Below are 12,724 nucleotides of genomic sequence, written 5' to 3' on the forward strand. Positions count from 1 at the left end.
TAATTCATCTCATATTTGTCATTAATTCTCTAAAATTCTGCTCTTTTTTCTTCCCACCACAATAAGGGCTTGGTAATAGTTTTGACAAATACACTCAAAAAGCTGACACAGGTAGACAAAAATACAGAGGTGAAAGCAGCACATTCCATCTCACCACAAGTGCAGTAAATTGTAAACCAGAGGTAGCTCATTGCAAACATTCAGTGTAAACCACAATAACCTTATGCACTAGTCCACACAGGGTAATGCTGGACCTCAGAAACTTGATTGTCTCCCTCCTTTCTCCAGACTAGTGATATCAGCACAGCAATGGGCCACAAAACTGCTGCACTCCAACTGACCAACGAACCATCTAGTACCAGCCTGCAAGGGACTCTGCAAAAAATGTTTCAAAGCTCAATAAATATAAATAAACTAATTCCTCAACAAAATACTGTGCCTTGTGCAATATGACAAATTTCTTTTCTACTGCTATAGCATCAGCCAACCTAAGACATACCTAAAACTTATAGAAGCTATTCATGAAGCAAGAGCATGAAACACCAGCAGTGTTAAAAATCAGTAGAGGGTGGAAGGGGATAGGAGGATGCTGGGATTTCAAGATGCTCCACAAATCTTTCCTTGTGTTAATGGATGGACTGGAGCATGATTAAATAGAGGCTCTGTGGGACAACACCTGGGGAGATGCTTCAAGACACCAGGTGAGAGCCAGGCAGCGAGCTCATGCCATCACACCAACGTCCTCGCTCCCAGAGGCACAGAGCAGGAAGGGCATGGACATGACCTTGTCCTCACTTCTGCTCCAGCCAGCAAAGCTGAACTGACATAAAGAGCATGCTACATCCCTATGAGAGCCACAGAGCTCCTGTAAAATCCTTGGAAGGAATTTTGGATTAATCAGTCAGGGTTTCTCTAGGGACAGCAGCGCAGACTTTCCATTCCCAGCACTTTGGTTTATAAAAATGGCCTAGCTTTGAATTTGTCTTCTGAGATGGTTGTCTAAAGAGCCTTAGGACATGAAATAGAATTTTAAAGGTGGCAACTGAATTTTCTCTGCTGCTCGCTGGTATTTACACCACACTATCTCTCACTTTCTTTCTACCTCTTTACACGTCTGTTTTCTGCTGTGCATTTTTTCTCCTAATGTTTTTCTTTTTTGGGTGATATAACCATTTAAACTACTTGTCATGTAGTTTAAATGTAGTTTACCCTTTTTCTTTGGTAAGTTTTGTTACCTTCCATGGATCTTTCATCTCTTGAAACCTTTTAGAGATGAGATAAATACACTAAGCATGCTATTAAAGACAAGGACATACCATTTAATTAATAAGAAAAATAAGTTTTCATTATTATTCTCTATACATTTCCTAATGCCAATTTTTGTTATACCTGCCGTGCTCATTTTGGATACATATATTGATTTGTTTGAAACCATTCCTAAATATTTCCCTTGTGATATTATTAGACTAATTCCATACATTTTAGATGTGATTGAAAAGTTTGAATTCTTCCTTTCTTCTCAAAAAGCTAATATCATGATCGCATCAAATGTAAATTATCTGGAAATGGTCTGTAGGGAATTCTGCCTGCCATTATTTCTCCCATTTTTCCCCCTTTGTTATGATATTTCTATTTTACCTCCCAATTCTTCTTTGACTTAGCCTAATTAATTTACATTCCATCTAGTGTTGAAAATCCTTCACCACCCTGAGTCCTGAGTTTTAGGTGGATATATATGTACATATACATATACACTTATATGTCTCTGTGTATGTGTGTGTACATACACACATTGGACTGCATTGTATAGTTCTCAAACCCTAGCTATGATTTCCCAGTTCTTCATCAGTTTTAATTTGTCATCAGAGCCAAAGTTGCAGCCCTGCTTTAATAAAGTCTGTATCAGATGGGTTTTATTTCAGAAAGGAGCAAGAGTTTTCACAGAGTTTTCACCTGAAAATTTCTAAATTGTTCTTGAACACAAGTCAGAAGAACATCATTAACTGCCACAAAATTCATCAACCAAGTCCAGTTCATATTTATGCTTAAGATAATTTTTAATTACTCTTACCGATATTTTTACTAGTGTTGACATATGGTCCACTAGTCTGTTATTTCTATGTGCTGTCTTTACCACCCTGGTTTTTTTCCCTTTCTAGTACACTTTTGCCCATACTGCTGTATCATTGTCATATATAGTGGAAAATAGTATATTTTGGTAGTATTTTAGTCACTTCATTCTTCAGTTCTTTAGTGGTTTTGAATTTGTGAAGTCTCAGTGATGCGCTGCAATTCAATATCCCTTCTTTTTTCATTTCTCTATTTCTGACCATTCTTCAATTTTATCACCTCAAAAATGTAGATACCGGGATAGATATTTCTTTATCAACCCCATCAGAAAAGATATACACTGACAAATAAAGTTTTGTGAAATGTTTTTATCGTCCTCGTCTTTCCTGTCTACTGAAACCTCTGGCCATACCTTAGTTTTTCTTCTCTTATTGTATCTAATTACTTGTATAACAACTTGCCTGTTACTCATCTTCTATCAGCTCAGGGTAGTTAAAAATCAATTCCTAAATGTGATTTCCCATACACCAGCACAATGCTGCTTTACCCTACACGTGGTGGGTCACAATTTAGTGGCAGCTACTTCAGCTCTGGATCTGCCTTGAACAAAAGTTTTCTACAAATTCCACCTGGCAGTATTAATAGTGGTATGTGTAAGTCCAGAGGCAACAAAAAGAGCAAACACAAGTCATATTAATTTAAAAGTTCTACAGTGAGTTACATTCTTAAGTAATTTAAGTGCAAGTAATCTCACCACATAAATTTTCTCTAAGTACAGTCAAAGTGTTGTAACATCCATATCTTGTATTAAAATCTCTGGAGTAACAAAATGTAGAAAAGCTTCAGACACACAGACCTTACTATCAATATAACACATAAAACCTCTTTTTTTCCCTAAGGAGTTTACTACAGGCTCTCAAGTAAAAAAGGTTGAATGAGTTTCATCCTAGGCAAAAGTAGGTCACTTCATAAACATTGTCCTTCCAAGTCTATACAGAATATTTGTTTCTGAAAAAAGTCTCTACTTAAGGTAAAGTCTAACATAGATCAGTTTTATTAAGTAAACTGTTTGCTAGAGATAGCCCCTTAAGTTGAAGAGTATCCACATATACAAGGAAATGTTTCAAACGCTCCCATTTCAATTTCAACAACTGAGCTGTAATCCCAGCAGATGCACACAGTAACTGTCAAGTTTTGCAGCTTGCAGAGTTATTGAATCAGCAGTTAGGAGCCTGTACAACTGTCAGTGACAGAGTTGATCATCCCTATGAAAATCCATGTGCATCTGAAAAAATGCTCAGTGCCATAACCTGTGGCATGTCTTTCCTGTATATTGACAATGCCTGCCTGGATATTGTATGTTAACAAACCATTAAAAAATACCTTGCTAGTGGAACTGTAAAGTTTTGAGACTCATCTGTTTAAAGAGAACAAAAGGGTAATTTAAGCAAGCTGCAGGATCACTTTCAGCGCTCTTGCAGGACAATGGAACATTGCACCAACTAACACTGCCTGAGTTTTCTAAATTCAGAGAGGCCTCTGGCAGGTCTAAAATAATATATACAAGACAAAAACATCTTTTACATCCTGTAAAGCTCTACTAAATTTGGAGACTGTGTTGACCAGTCACCTACTCAACAAGGAACAGAAGATGCCTGTGATGCTCTGTGATGCATGGGAGGCTGCAGAATCTGGTATGATCCTCCCTCCTGGAGAGTGTGTTTCCTGCCACACTGTCTCATGATCTTTCTCCACATCTACCTCATTTATACGCCCTGCTTATTTTGTTCCTCTTTTACCAGCAAACTCTCAACAGGTGTATCCTGCATAACTGGGGAATATTGGGACCCAAATAGCTTCCTTCAGACCAAACCTGCGAGTTGCCTCCTTTCAACAGCAGACAAACTCACAGTTTCAGTGTCAGCCAATTTTAATTTATTTTTGTAGTGCAAAATGAATTTTGAAATTAACTCCCACATTCATCCAGCACTGGCACTAGCCTTCTTCCCCCAGGGGCCCGTGTTCATGGGAAGCCCTCTCTACCTGCAGTGTCTTTGTGTAGTCTCCCCAGACCCTGTCTCCTTTCAGTCTAGAGTGGAACAGCAATGGTGATCACCCCAGGGAATAGGGAAAGTTTCTACATAAAAAGAAGAGAAAAAATCCTATCCTGCTGTACTGTTAGGCAGCAGCTCATTTTAGCCCTAACCTTCCAGCTTATTCCCCACTGATCACATAGCTATGCAGCCACAGAAACAGCACTCATAAATTCAAAGAAAATCAGGGCTGAAGCATCTGAGCAGCAGTCCCTGCATCATGACCAAATCCAGTGCAGCTTCACTGACAAGAGACTCAGGGTGAGAACTAAAATACAAGTTCACTATCACCTCAGTGTTCTCAGCAAAGGTTCACAGAAGCATGAAAATCAAACTGTGAGGTTTTATTTCTGATCACTGGAAAGATTTGGGCTTTTGAGCTGCAAGCCTGGCCTTTGCCCAGGTGGTAGCACTGAATTTGTCATCCTGTCTCTCACTACAGGATGAGAGTGTGTGTATATATATATATAGGATGGATACATCAGTACTAGGTTTTGTTTGCACACTGCTACACCCTATTTCATGTTTCTAAAGTAAAGTCAACATTTCCTAACCTTAAAACACTTAGTTTTTCAAAATCTGCTCTCCTTGGCTCATTTTTCTTTAAAAATTCCAACTCAACATTGTCATTAAGAAATCTCAGCTCCTTCTGTGCCTTTGCCTCTCTCACACATGCATGTGGAGATGGCATCTTACATATGGGTGCTTTAACATTTTTTAATTCCAGGACAGAGTTATTCTCTTTATTCATGAACACTCCCCTGAATGCCTGCATTAAGAGTTGCCAACTAAACCGGTTTTGTTCCATCTGCTGTGACCATTTTCCAGCACTGTCTCTCTGATTCACCAGCATCCCTCCTCACCGGCTCCATCGGGAGGTCTGCAAAGAGCAGGGCAGAGGATGCAGGGAAAGGGAGGAGACAGAGCTCTGCAGCCCTGAACAGGGGTTAAGGAAAATGTGCTGGGCAGCTGAAACAGGGCAGATATGGCAAGGTTTGAATACCACTCCTGAGCCTGAAGGTGCATTTAATGGGACTGTAAAACTCCTGCAGCATCGTACCTTGGGATAAATTATAGCTCACCCTCAGCATCACCTTTCTGCAGTACTTACTGCCATTATGTGCTGGCAGTTCAGCAGGCTACAGAGCTACCAATATACATTTGACAAACACTTGTATAAATTTTTTCTGTCGATGGCTACAAAAATGGGGAAAAATGTAAAGAAAAAAAGACGCTTATTTTCAAATTTCTTCAAAATGTCCTATCATAATGAACTATTTTAAATGTAAGATAATTTAAAGCAATAGATTTTGACCTATAAGCTATTTATGTTGTGATCTGGTTTTCCTATTGTTCATACACAAAGTAATTTATACAAAAAGAAAAGGAACAGAAGCTTGTGTATCTATCTACTATTCTTCATGTCCAACAGAACAAGAGGTGGGTTGGGATATAGCCTGTTCCTTAGAGCTGACTGGTCTATAATTTTAAGCCTTAAATCCTGTAATCAGGTTCAGTAGTACAACCCTGCACCTGCAGAAAGCCTTGCTGGTCTGCTAGCAGCAACCCATGAGGTACCAGATCCTCCTGGAGGATCTAAAGATTTAAGCTAAACAAAATTTGGTTCCAGAATGAAAGTTCATTCTCTGCTTATAGTTGGAAAATATAAAAGAAAGAACAGGAAAATTCCTCCATTAGGTCTATGATACCATTAAAGTCAATGGAGTAATTTCAAATTAGTAATGACATCAAAGTAATCTGAACTTGGCCTTTGAGGTTATATTCTATTAGTTTGCTAATACTGTGTAAATTCTATATTTGAGGGCTATCCTGCAGTCATCTTGGCCCTTCTTTTTTAATGGAAAATTCTGTTTTAAGTCTGCTGATACAGCTCAGGCCATTATTTTCTAATTTCTTTTTAAATTAAGACTAATTTTTAGGGGCCATATTTGTGTCCACACACACCATCAATCCAGAAAAAGGAGAGTGGCGAGGAAAAATTTGTTTTTAAGTTGCCAATCAATAATAGCTCCCACTAAAGAAACTATGCAGAAAATACATTTTAAAAATACACCATAAAAATCATGTATACAGTTGGAAAGGGTATCTTACTAGAGATACTAGTTCCATACTTCCTTATGGTTGGTGAGTACCAACTATTTAAAGTTGGCAGTGTCAACCGTTTGGCATGTTTGTTGGCCCAACCTGTTTTATTTATATAGTGTGTCTAGGCTAGGCCTAATTTCACTGCTTTCAGAAAGTGCAGCTTGATGAAAGGAAACCTACAGTGGTGACAGACAATCTGAAAAGTTGCAAAGTGAAATACTTGCTAGGTTGCATACAGGAGTACCTTAAGCAAATAAGAATACCATATTGTGTGTTGTCCCACTCTGGACCTAAAATGGCTGTTTTGCAGGGAATGTTGTTGCCTGGTGACCAAAAGTGCATCTCCTAGGCCACAGAGGGATGTGAACATTCAGAAATTGATTTGTTCCTGTTGCTCTTGAGGAGACCATACCCGTAAAATAGATTAAGCCAGCACATAATCATCTATGCATTCTCCTTGTTGGCATGCTTAAACTTGATACTGAAGACAGGTCTGTGATTTTGAGCTACTTATCAACCAGGCAAGGGAAAAGCAGAATAATACCTTGTGCACTGCTGCCCACAGAATATGAAAGTAGACCAAGCCTGAGCTACTGTGAGACTGCAAGACACCCTGCCTCAATTAAGTCTGTGTTGTACATCTAGCCTGTTCCGGTGCAACCTCCCAGTTGCTATCAGGCTCTCTTTCTTTCATTAGAATCAAGTAGTTAATTAGCCCCAGCCTGTCCTCTCTCCTTCTCTCTTTCCCTTTAACGCAGCAGTAATGATGTCTAATTACCAGCAGCAGTGGATTACAGCACCATCAGGAGCAAATCTCTCTGGCTGACAGCAAAGCTGAGCAGCAAATCTTAAAGCTTCAAGGAGAGAGTAATTCCTAACAAAGTATTGGAATATTTGCTTATTTTTGACCAGCTGTGACTGTAGAGTCCAACTTGTAATTTCATCCGTCCTGTTATTGAACAGGGAGTGTTCCTGCAGTGATTAATTTTAAATTGAAATTACTTTTACCTATGGTGAGATCAAGTGATGGACAAAAAGAGGGAGAGGATGAGGGAGAGATTCACAGTTTGGGGCTCTGCTACCATTTGGGGCTCTATCTGAGGACTGGGGAGGCCCAAATGTATGGAATAACCATGAGAGAGGGAAGGAAAAAACAAAAAATTATCACAAATTAATAAACTGTTAAATAATAATTACGAGTTAAAGAAATAAGAGAATTGACTTTTAAGGCTAACCAATGATTTCTGTCTGATGAAAATCTAATTTTTCCCCCTTCCAACTTATCATTCCCATCTGGGTGAAATCCTAGACCCCTTGAAGATAATAGGAGCTTTGCCATTGACTTTCTCTGTGTCAGGGGCTGCATCCCTGTTCTGTCAAACATGTTTTTTTCTGAGCCTTCAGTGCCTGGCAGGTGCTGCCCTGGCCCTGGCAGCAGCTCATACAAACCACTGCCACCCTGCGGGTCTGCTTAAATACTCCTCTACCTTTTGTGATGGGATAGTGACACCAGATTCATGTGTTTAGGAGGGGCTGGCCTTTGTTTTTCAGAGCTGAATGTTGCCAAGCATCCCCTTTTCCCATTTATGTTGGACAACAAATTTCTAATGGCCAGCAGGAAGAAATTGCACCTACATAAAGGACCTCTTCTGAAAAGATTTATATGTCATTGCTCAGGTTATATACATATTCAGGAATTGCTTACAGATAGCTCATGTTAACTTTTCCTTTCTTGATTTCATTAGTAGTCCCAATTTTGTTAGAATTGCTGCTTAGTTGCTGAACTATATGGAGTTACTCCTATATCAATATAAATGCATATATATGGACAGACACAGACATTCACAGTCAATGGTGTGACTTCCACAAATGTACATAAGACCTGCAAAGATGCTCGACCTCTCACTGAAATCCCTTGTGGAGAAAAATAAAAATAAAAATTGATTCTATGTTCTTAAAATAGAAAACAGGATGAAAGGTGGGACTCCAGGCTTTCATGGCCTAGCAAAGGTGAGAGAAAATAAACAAGCTGATCATCACTTAGTCATGTTTTTCAGAGGACCAAAAAAGCACCTCAATTTTAAATTCCATCATGCAAAATTAAGATTATCCTCTTTATTTAGTAGGGTAGTCAATGCCATTTTTAAAAATACTGTATTTGCTTACAGTGTTGAACTCACAGTGAAAAATATAGTCTTGGGAACAAACAATCTTCCTCACTGGCCCTTCAAAATTATCATTTCAGTGAGCAGGAGAGATATTTAAAAATACTAAGCTAATTGGAGACTTCTGCTTTAGGCAACCTTTTTGTTATAAACTGTATCTATGGTACTGCCTGGGCTCAGAGATGAGCAGTCAATCTTGCAACAGTAAAAGAGATCTGCCAAATCATATGAATCTACAGACAGACCTGAAACACTTGGGTGAATAAAAGCCATAGAGAAGGAAAAAAAAAAATGTCCAGAGCTTCTCTTTTACTGTAAATCTTCATATTGAAGATCTCCTTAAAATTAATTTCCCCCTTCTGCCTCCTCACAGCCATGACGGCACTGGTGACAAGGGGGCAAATACAAGCCAGCCCCTGGGAATGCCCGGGTTTGTGACTTCAGCAAGGCAGAGAGAGGCAGATTTCCCCGGCAGCCTACGTCACAACCCAACCCAGAATACTTTCCAAGAAGCCCCCTTTGCTGCGCCACCCAGCAACCTTCCCGTTAGGTCCAGATAAGCTGCCACTCCAGGAAAAAAAAAATTAAAAAAAAAAAAAAGAGAGAGAATATTGCTCATCCAAGCCGAATGCCCAGGCAGGAATATTTTTAATTGCCGGGTTTCCTTTCTCGGCTCCCCCTCCACACCCGCCCCACGCACAGACAAAAGAAGCTTAGCTTGCGTGACCCAGCGCATAAGAAGTAAGAATAACGATACATTAAGACAGTTCAATAGGCAAAACCTACTTGCAACCAACAGTCCCCATCTTCTTAAATAGGAAAATCTGTAGCTCCTGCCACCACCAAGCATAATAGCTCTCCCGCTGTCAGACCTGCGCCGAGCCCGAAACGCCAGAGCCTGCCGGGGATGCCACGCTACCCTAGCGCATCGAACGGAGTGCCGAGGGGCTCCCCCGACCCCACAAAGTGTCACAAAATACACCCTTCCCTCGGTCCTTCGGAACCCCGTCCTCCCTTTGTTGAGCATCCTCTCTCTCCCGCCGCCCCTTATAGCGCAGCCGGCGCTTCACAGCCGAGCCGGGCGCGTTCGCGGCCGCTCGGCGGCGGCGCCAGGGCTGCGGGCTAACAATAAAGAAAAAAGGGTAAAAATCATACCAATAAAAAATAAATAAAGAAAGAAAATCCCAACAGGCATGCCGGGGAACCACCGCCCGGCGCCGCGACTGGCTTTGTGCCAGGCAGGGTACCCCCGTGCGCCATCCATCCATCAGCCCCGCCGGCTGCCCGGGGCGGCGGGCCCGGCACAATGGCCGGAGCGGCGGCAGCGGGACAATAGCACACCCCAACCCGCCGCAGCGGCCCGGGAGGACGGGGGGACGAGCAGGACGAGCAGGACGAGGAGGAACGAGAACGACACCGACCCGGCGGGGTGCGTTGTGCGCACGATCGCTTTAAATAAAAGGACCCACAAAGACCTCGGCAGTGTATAATGTGACAGGCAAACGCAACATGGTGATGATGACTTGGGGGAAGAGGGAGGAAGGAGCCAACTGTGGCTGCGGCTCCCCCTGCGCCTCTCGCTCCCGGAGCGGGCTGCAGCGGCCGACATAGAACAAGGAAGACAATTCTCTACTAACCGTGGTTTTGACTGGCACGTACAGCACTTGCTTCCCTCCTCCAGCACCACCACTGACCTCGTCCGAGTTGCCGAGCTGGAAGCCTTTAGATTTGACCCAGAATTTGAATTTGGCATTATCCGTGGAGCTCGACTCGGAGCCGTTCAGGAGCTGGACGATCCGGTCGTATTTTTTACGGGTCACCGTCTTGGTTTTTCCTGAGTCCCCGTAAGTCCTGAGACACCAGTCCTGAAACTGGCGGTACATGTCCCGGTCGCTGCTCTCCATAATCTCCTAACACACACACGCACACATGCACACGCCAGGGCGCACACACACACACACGGACACGCACACAGACACGGGCAGACACACGGACACGCACACGCCGCCCCGAAGCGGGCCGGGGTGCGGGGCCGGGCCGCCCCGCCGCACTTTGCACCTGTTCACCCAGCGCTCATGAAAAATGCATCCACCTCCGAGCCCGAGCGAAGGAGGTCCCGGTGCAGGCAGATCCCAGCGGATTTTTTTTTTTTTTTTTTTTTTTTTTTTTTGTTATGGTGGTGGTGGTGGTGGTGGTGGTTCGGGGGGGTGGGGGGTCGGAAGGGGGATGGGTGGGGGGGGCAGCAATCAATTCAGTAGTGTGGCAATGTTCTCCTTCATTATTTTATATTTTTTTTTTTCACAGGAGGCAAAAAGGATCTGGTGGAGGTTCCTCTTATCCTTCCACTGTACGTGATCAGTCTCTTTAATAATTGTGCAAGGCAGGACTATCCCACCGGCTCCAGCAGCGTCTTACCCAGAGAGGGTTCGGATGGATAAATAATTAAAATCCTATCTCTCGGCGTAGCAAAGAAAAAAGAAAATACTGACTCGGACCTTTCTTCTTTTCCATATATCAACTGCACCCGGATTCACCCTGGATAGTGCAGATGAAGAAAGGAAAAAAAAAAAAAAAAAAAAAAAGAACAAGAAGAAGAGAAAAAGCCCACCCTAGTCCGCCCCGGCAGCCCTCGGCTGTCTTCTCCGAAGGCTTTCAGAGCTTTCTGTCTCTGTCCTGGCGGGCTGTGCCTCTCCCCAAAGCCGCCTCGCCGCGCAGGATGGAAGAAGCACTGAAGGGCACACTGGTCTCTTTGCTCCCCCTTTATTCCAAGGCTGGGCGGCTTTGCTTCAGATATCCCCGCTCCGGGCATGAAGGTACTGGAAAGAAAGAAAGTTCTTACCTGCTATTTTCTAAGCTTAATGCATCCAATCCGCGTTTAAAGTACAAAATTTTTAATTTTTAAAGAATGGTCTGTGAGAATTTCACTTCCTCATATTGAGTCCCATTGAATTTTCATATGCCCTTTCAGGATTTTTCCTCTATTTATTTACATAGCAATCCCAGCCGATGGGAGGGAAAAAATAAAAAATAAAAAAGAAAGAAGAAAGAAAGAAAACCCATATATATGAGATAGGCTTGGATATTGGACCAGAAGAGAGATCAGTCCCAGGAGGATGTTGGTACAGGAAAGGAGGCGGCTCTCGTTGCTCTGCCAGTGTAATGATGGTGCTCACACATGTAGGACTCCTCGGGTGCAGGGTATCCTTTGGTCTCTGGGCTAAACTGGCTACAAGGCATTCAAGTAAGTTTGCGTGCGGATGCTGAGCATAAACCCCCTTTTTGTAAAGGGGGAAGAAAAAGAAAAAAAATCCTGATTTTTTTTTCTCCCCCTCCCTTTGCCACAGCTTCAGTTCACGCCGGAGATCTCCGCGCTCCCCCCGGTCTCCCCCGCCGCGTCAGGCAGGACACCCCCTCGGCGGGGGGGGCAGGCTCCGCCGCTGCGCTTCCTCTCGTCGCCTCTTCGCGGCCGCGCCCGCCCGCGCCTCCTCCATCCAGCGCCCGGCTCCGCGCCCCCGCTCCGCAGCCGTGCGGCACCTCCGCGCCCGGGGCACGGCCGGGGCCCGACTGCGGCCCGCGCCCGGCCGCGAGATGCGCGCCGGGGCCGCCGCTGCGCCCGCTCCGCTCCGCTGGGCTCTGCCGCTCCGCGCTGCGCTCCGCGCCGGGCTGGCGGCGGCGGCGGCGGCGCACCGGGCCGGGCCCAGCGCCGCTCCGCGCCCCCCCCGCGCCCTGATTGGCCGCCGGGACAAAAGTTTCTGTGGCGACGGCGGCGCGGCGCGGTGACGGGCAGCGCTGTCCCATGTCGGGATGCTCCCGCCTCCGCGGGCGCGGCGGGGCGCGGGGGACGGCGCGCAGCCGGCCCGGGCCGGGGGGCGGGGGGGATGCGGCGGGGGGGGGCGAGGCGAGGGCAGCGTTTCCATGGCGATGTCTCCGGGCGCAGCCCCCCCGCCTCCCCGCGCGCAGACGGAGCGAGGGGATCAGCTGACACTTCATTAGCTGAGGACCTAATTATTGCTTATTGGAGCAAGAAAAGCGCGCAGGGCCGCGGCGGGGGGCTGCCGGCCTCCGCGCCCCCGGCGGACATCCCCTCCGCCGCCTGGCCCGCGCTGCCGGCGGAGCGGAGCAGGAGCGGCGGTACCGCGCGCTCCGCGCCGCTCCGGCCGGCGGGGCCCCGGTGCGATCCCTGCGGGACACGTGGCTGCCGCCGGGCCGGGCTTTCCCTCGGAAAGGGAGAGCGAAGCCGCTCCGCCGCCTCCCCCGCGGCCCGACCCCTGCCCTGCGGAGCGGAGGGGC

The 12,724-nt window shown here is 45.2% G+C and overlaps 1 protein-coding gene across 3 annotated transcripts in view; it reads right to left on the minus strand.

Annotated features, from left to right (window-relative positions):
* The window catches only part of NOL4 (nucleolar protein 4), a 185,820-nt gene extending 175,270 nt beyond the window's left edge, over positions 1-10,550 (minus strand). Inside the window, exon 1 of one of the 3 annotated variants that reach the window (XM_079302951.1) lies at positions 10,129-10,550. In XM_079302951.1, the coding sequence (XP_079159077.1) occupies positions 10,129-10,338 (210 nt within the window). In that variant the 5' untranslated portion in view covers positions 10,339-10,550. Of the gene's footprint in view, positions 1-10,071 lie in introns of all 3 variants that reach the window. The other 2 variants (XM_079302950.1, XM_079302952.1) reach the window with 2 other exon arrangements.
* Positions 10,551-12,724: the final 2,174 nt, after the last annotated feature.

Source organism: Erithacus rubecula, assembly GCF_903797595.1.
Source record: "Erithacus rubecula genome assembly, chromosome: 3".
NCBI lineage: Eukaryota > Metazoa > Chordata > Aves > Passeriformes > Muscicapidae > Erithacus > Erithacus rubecula.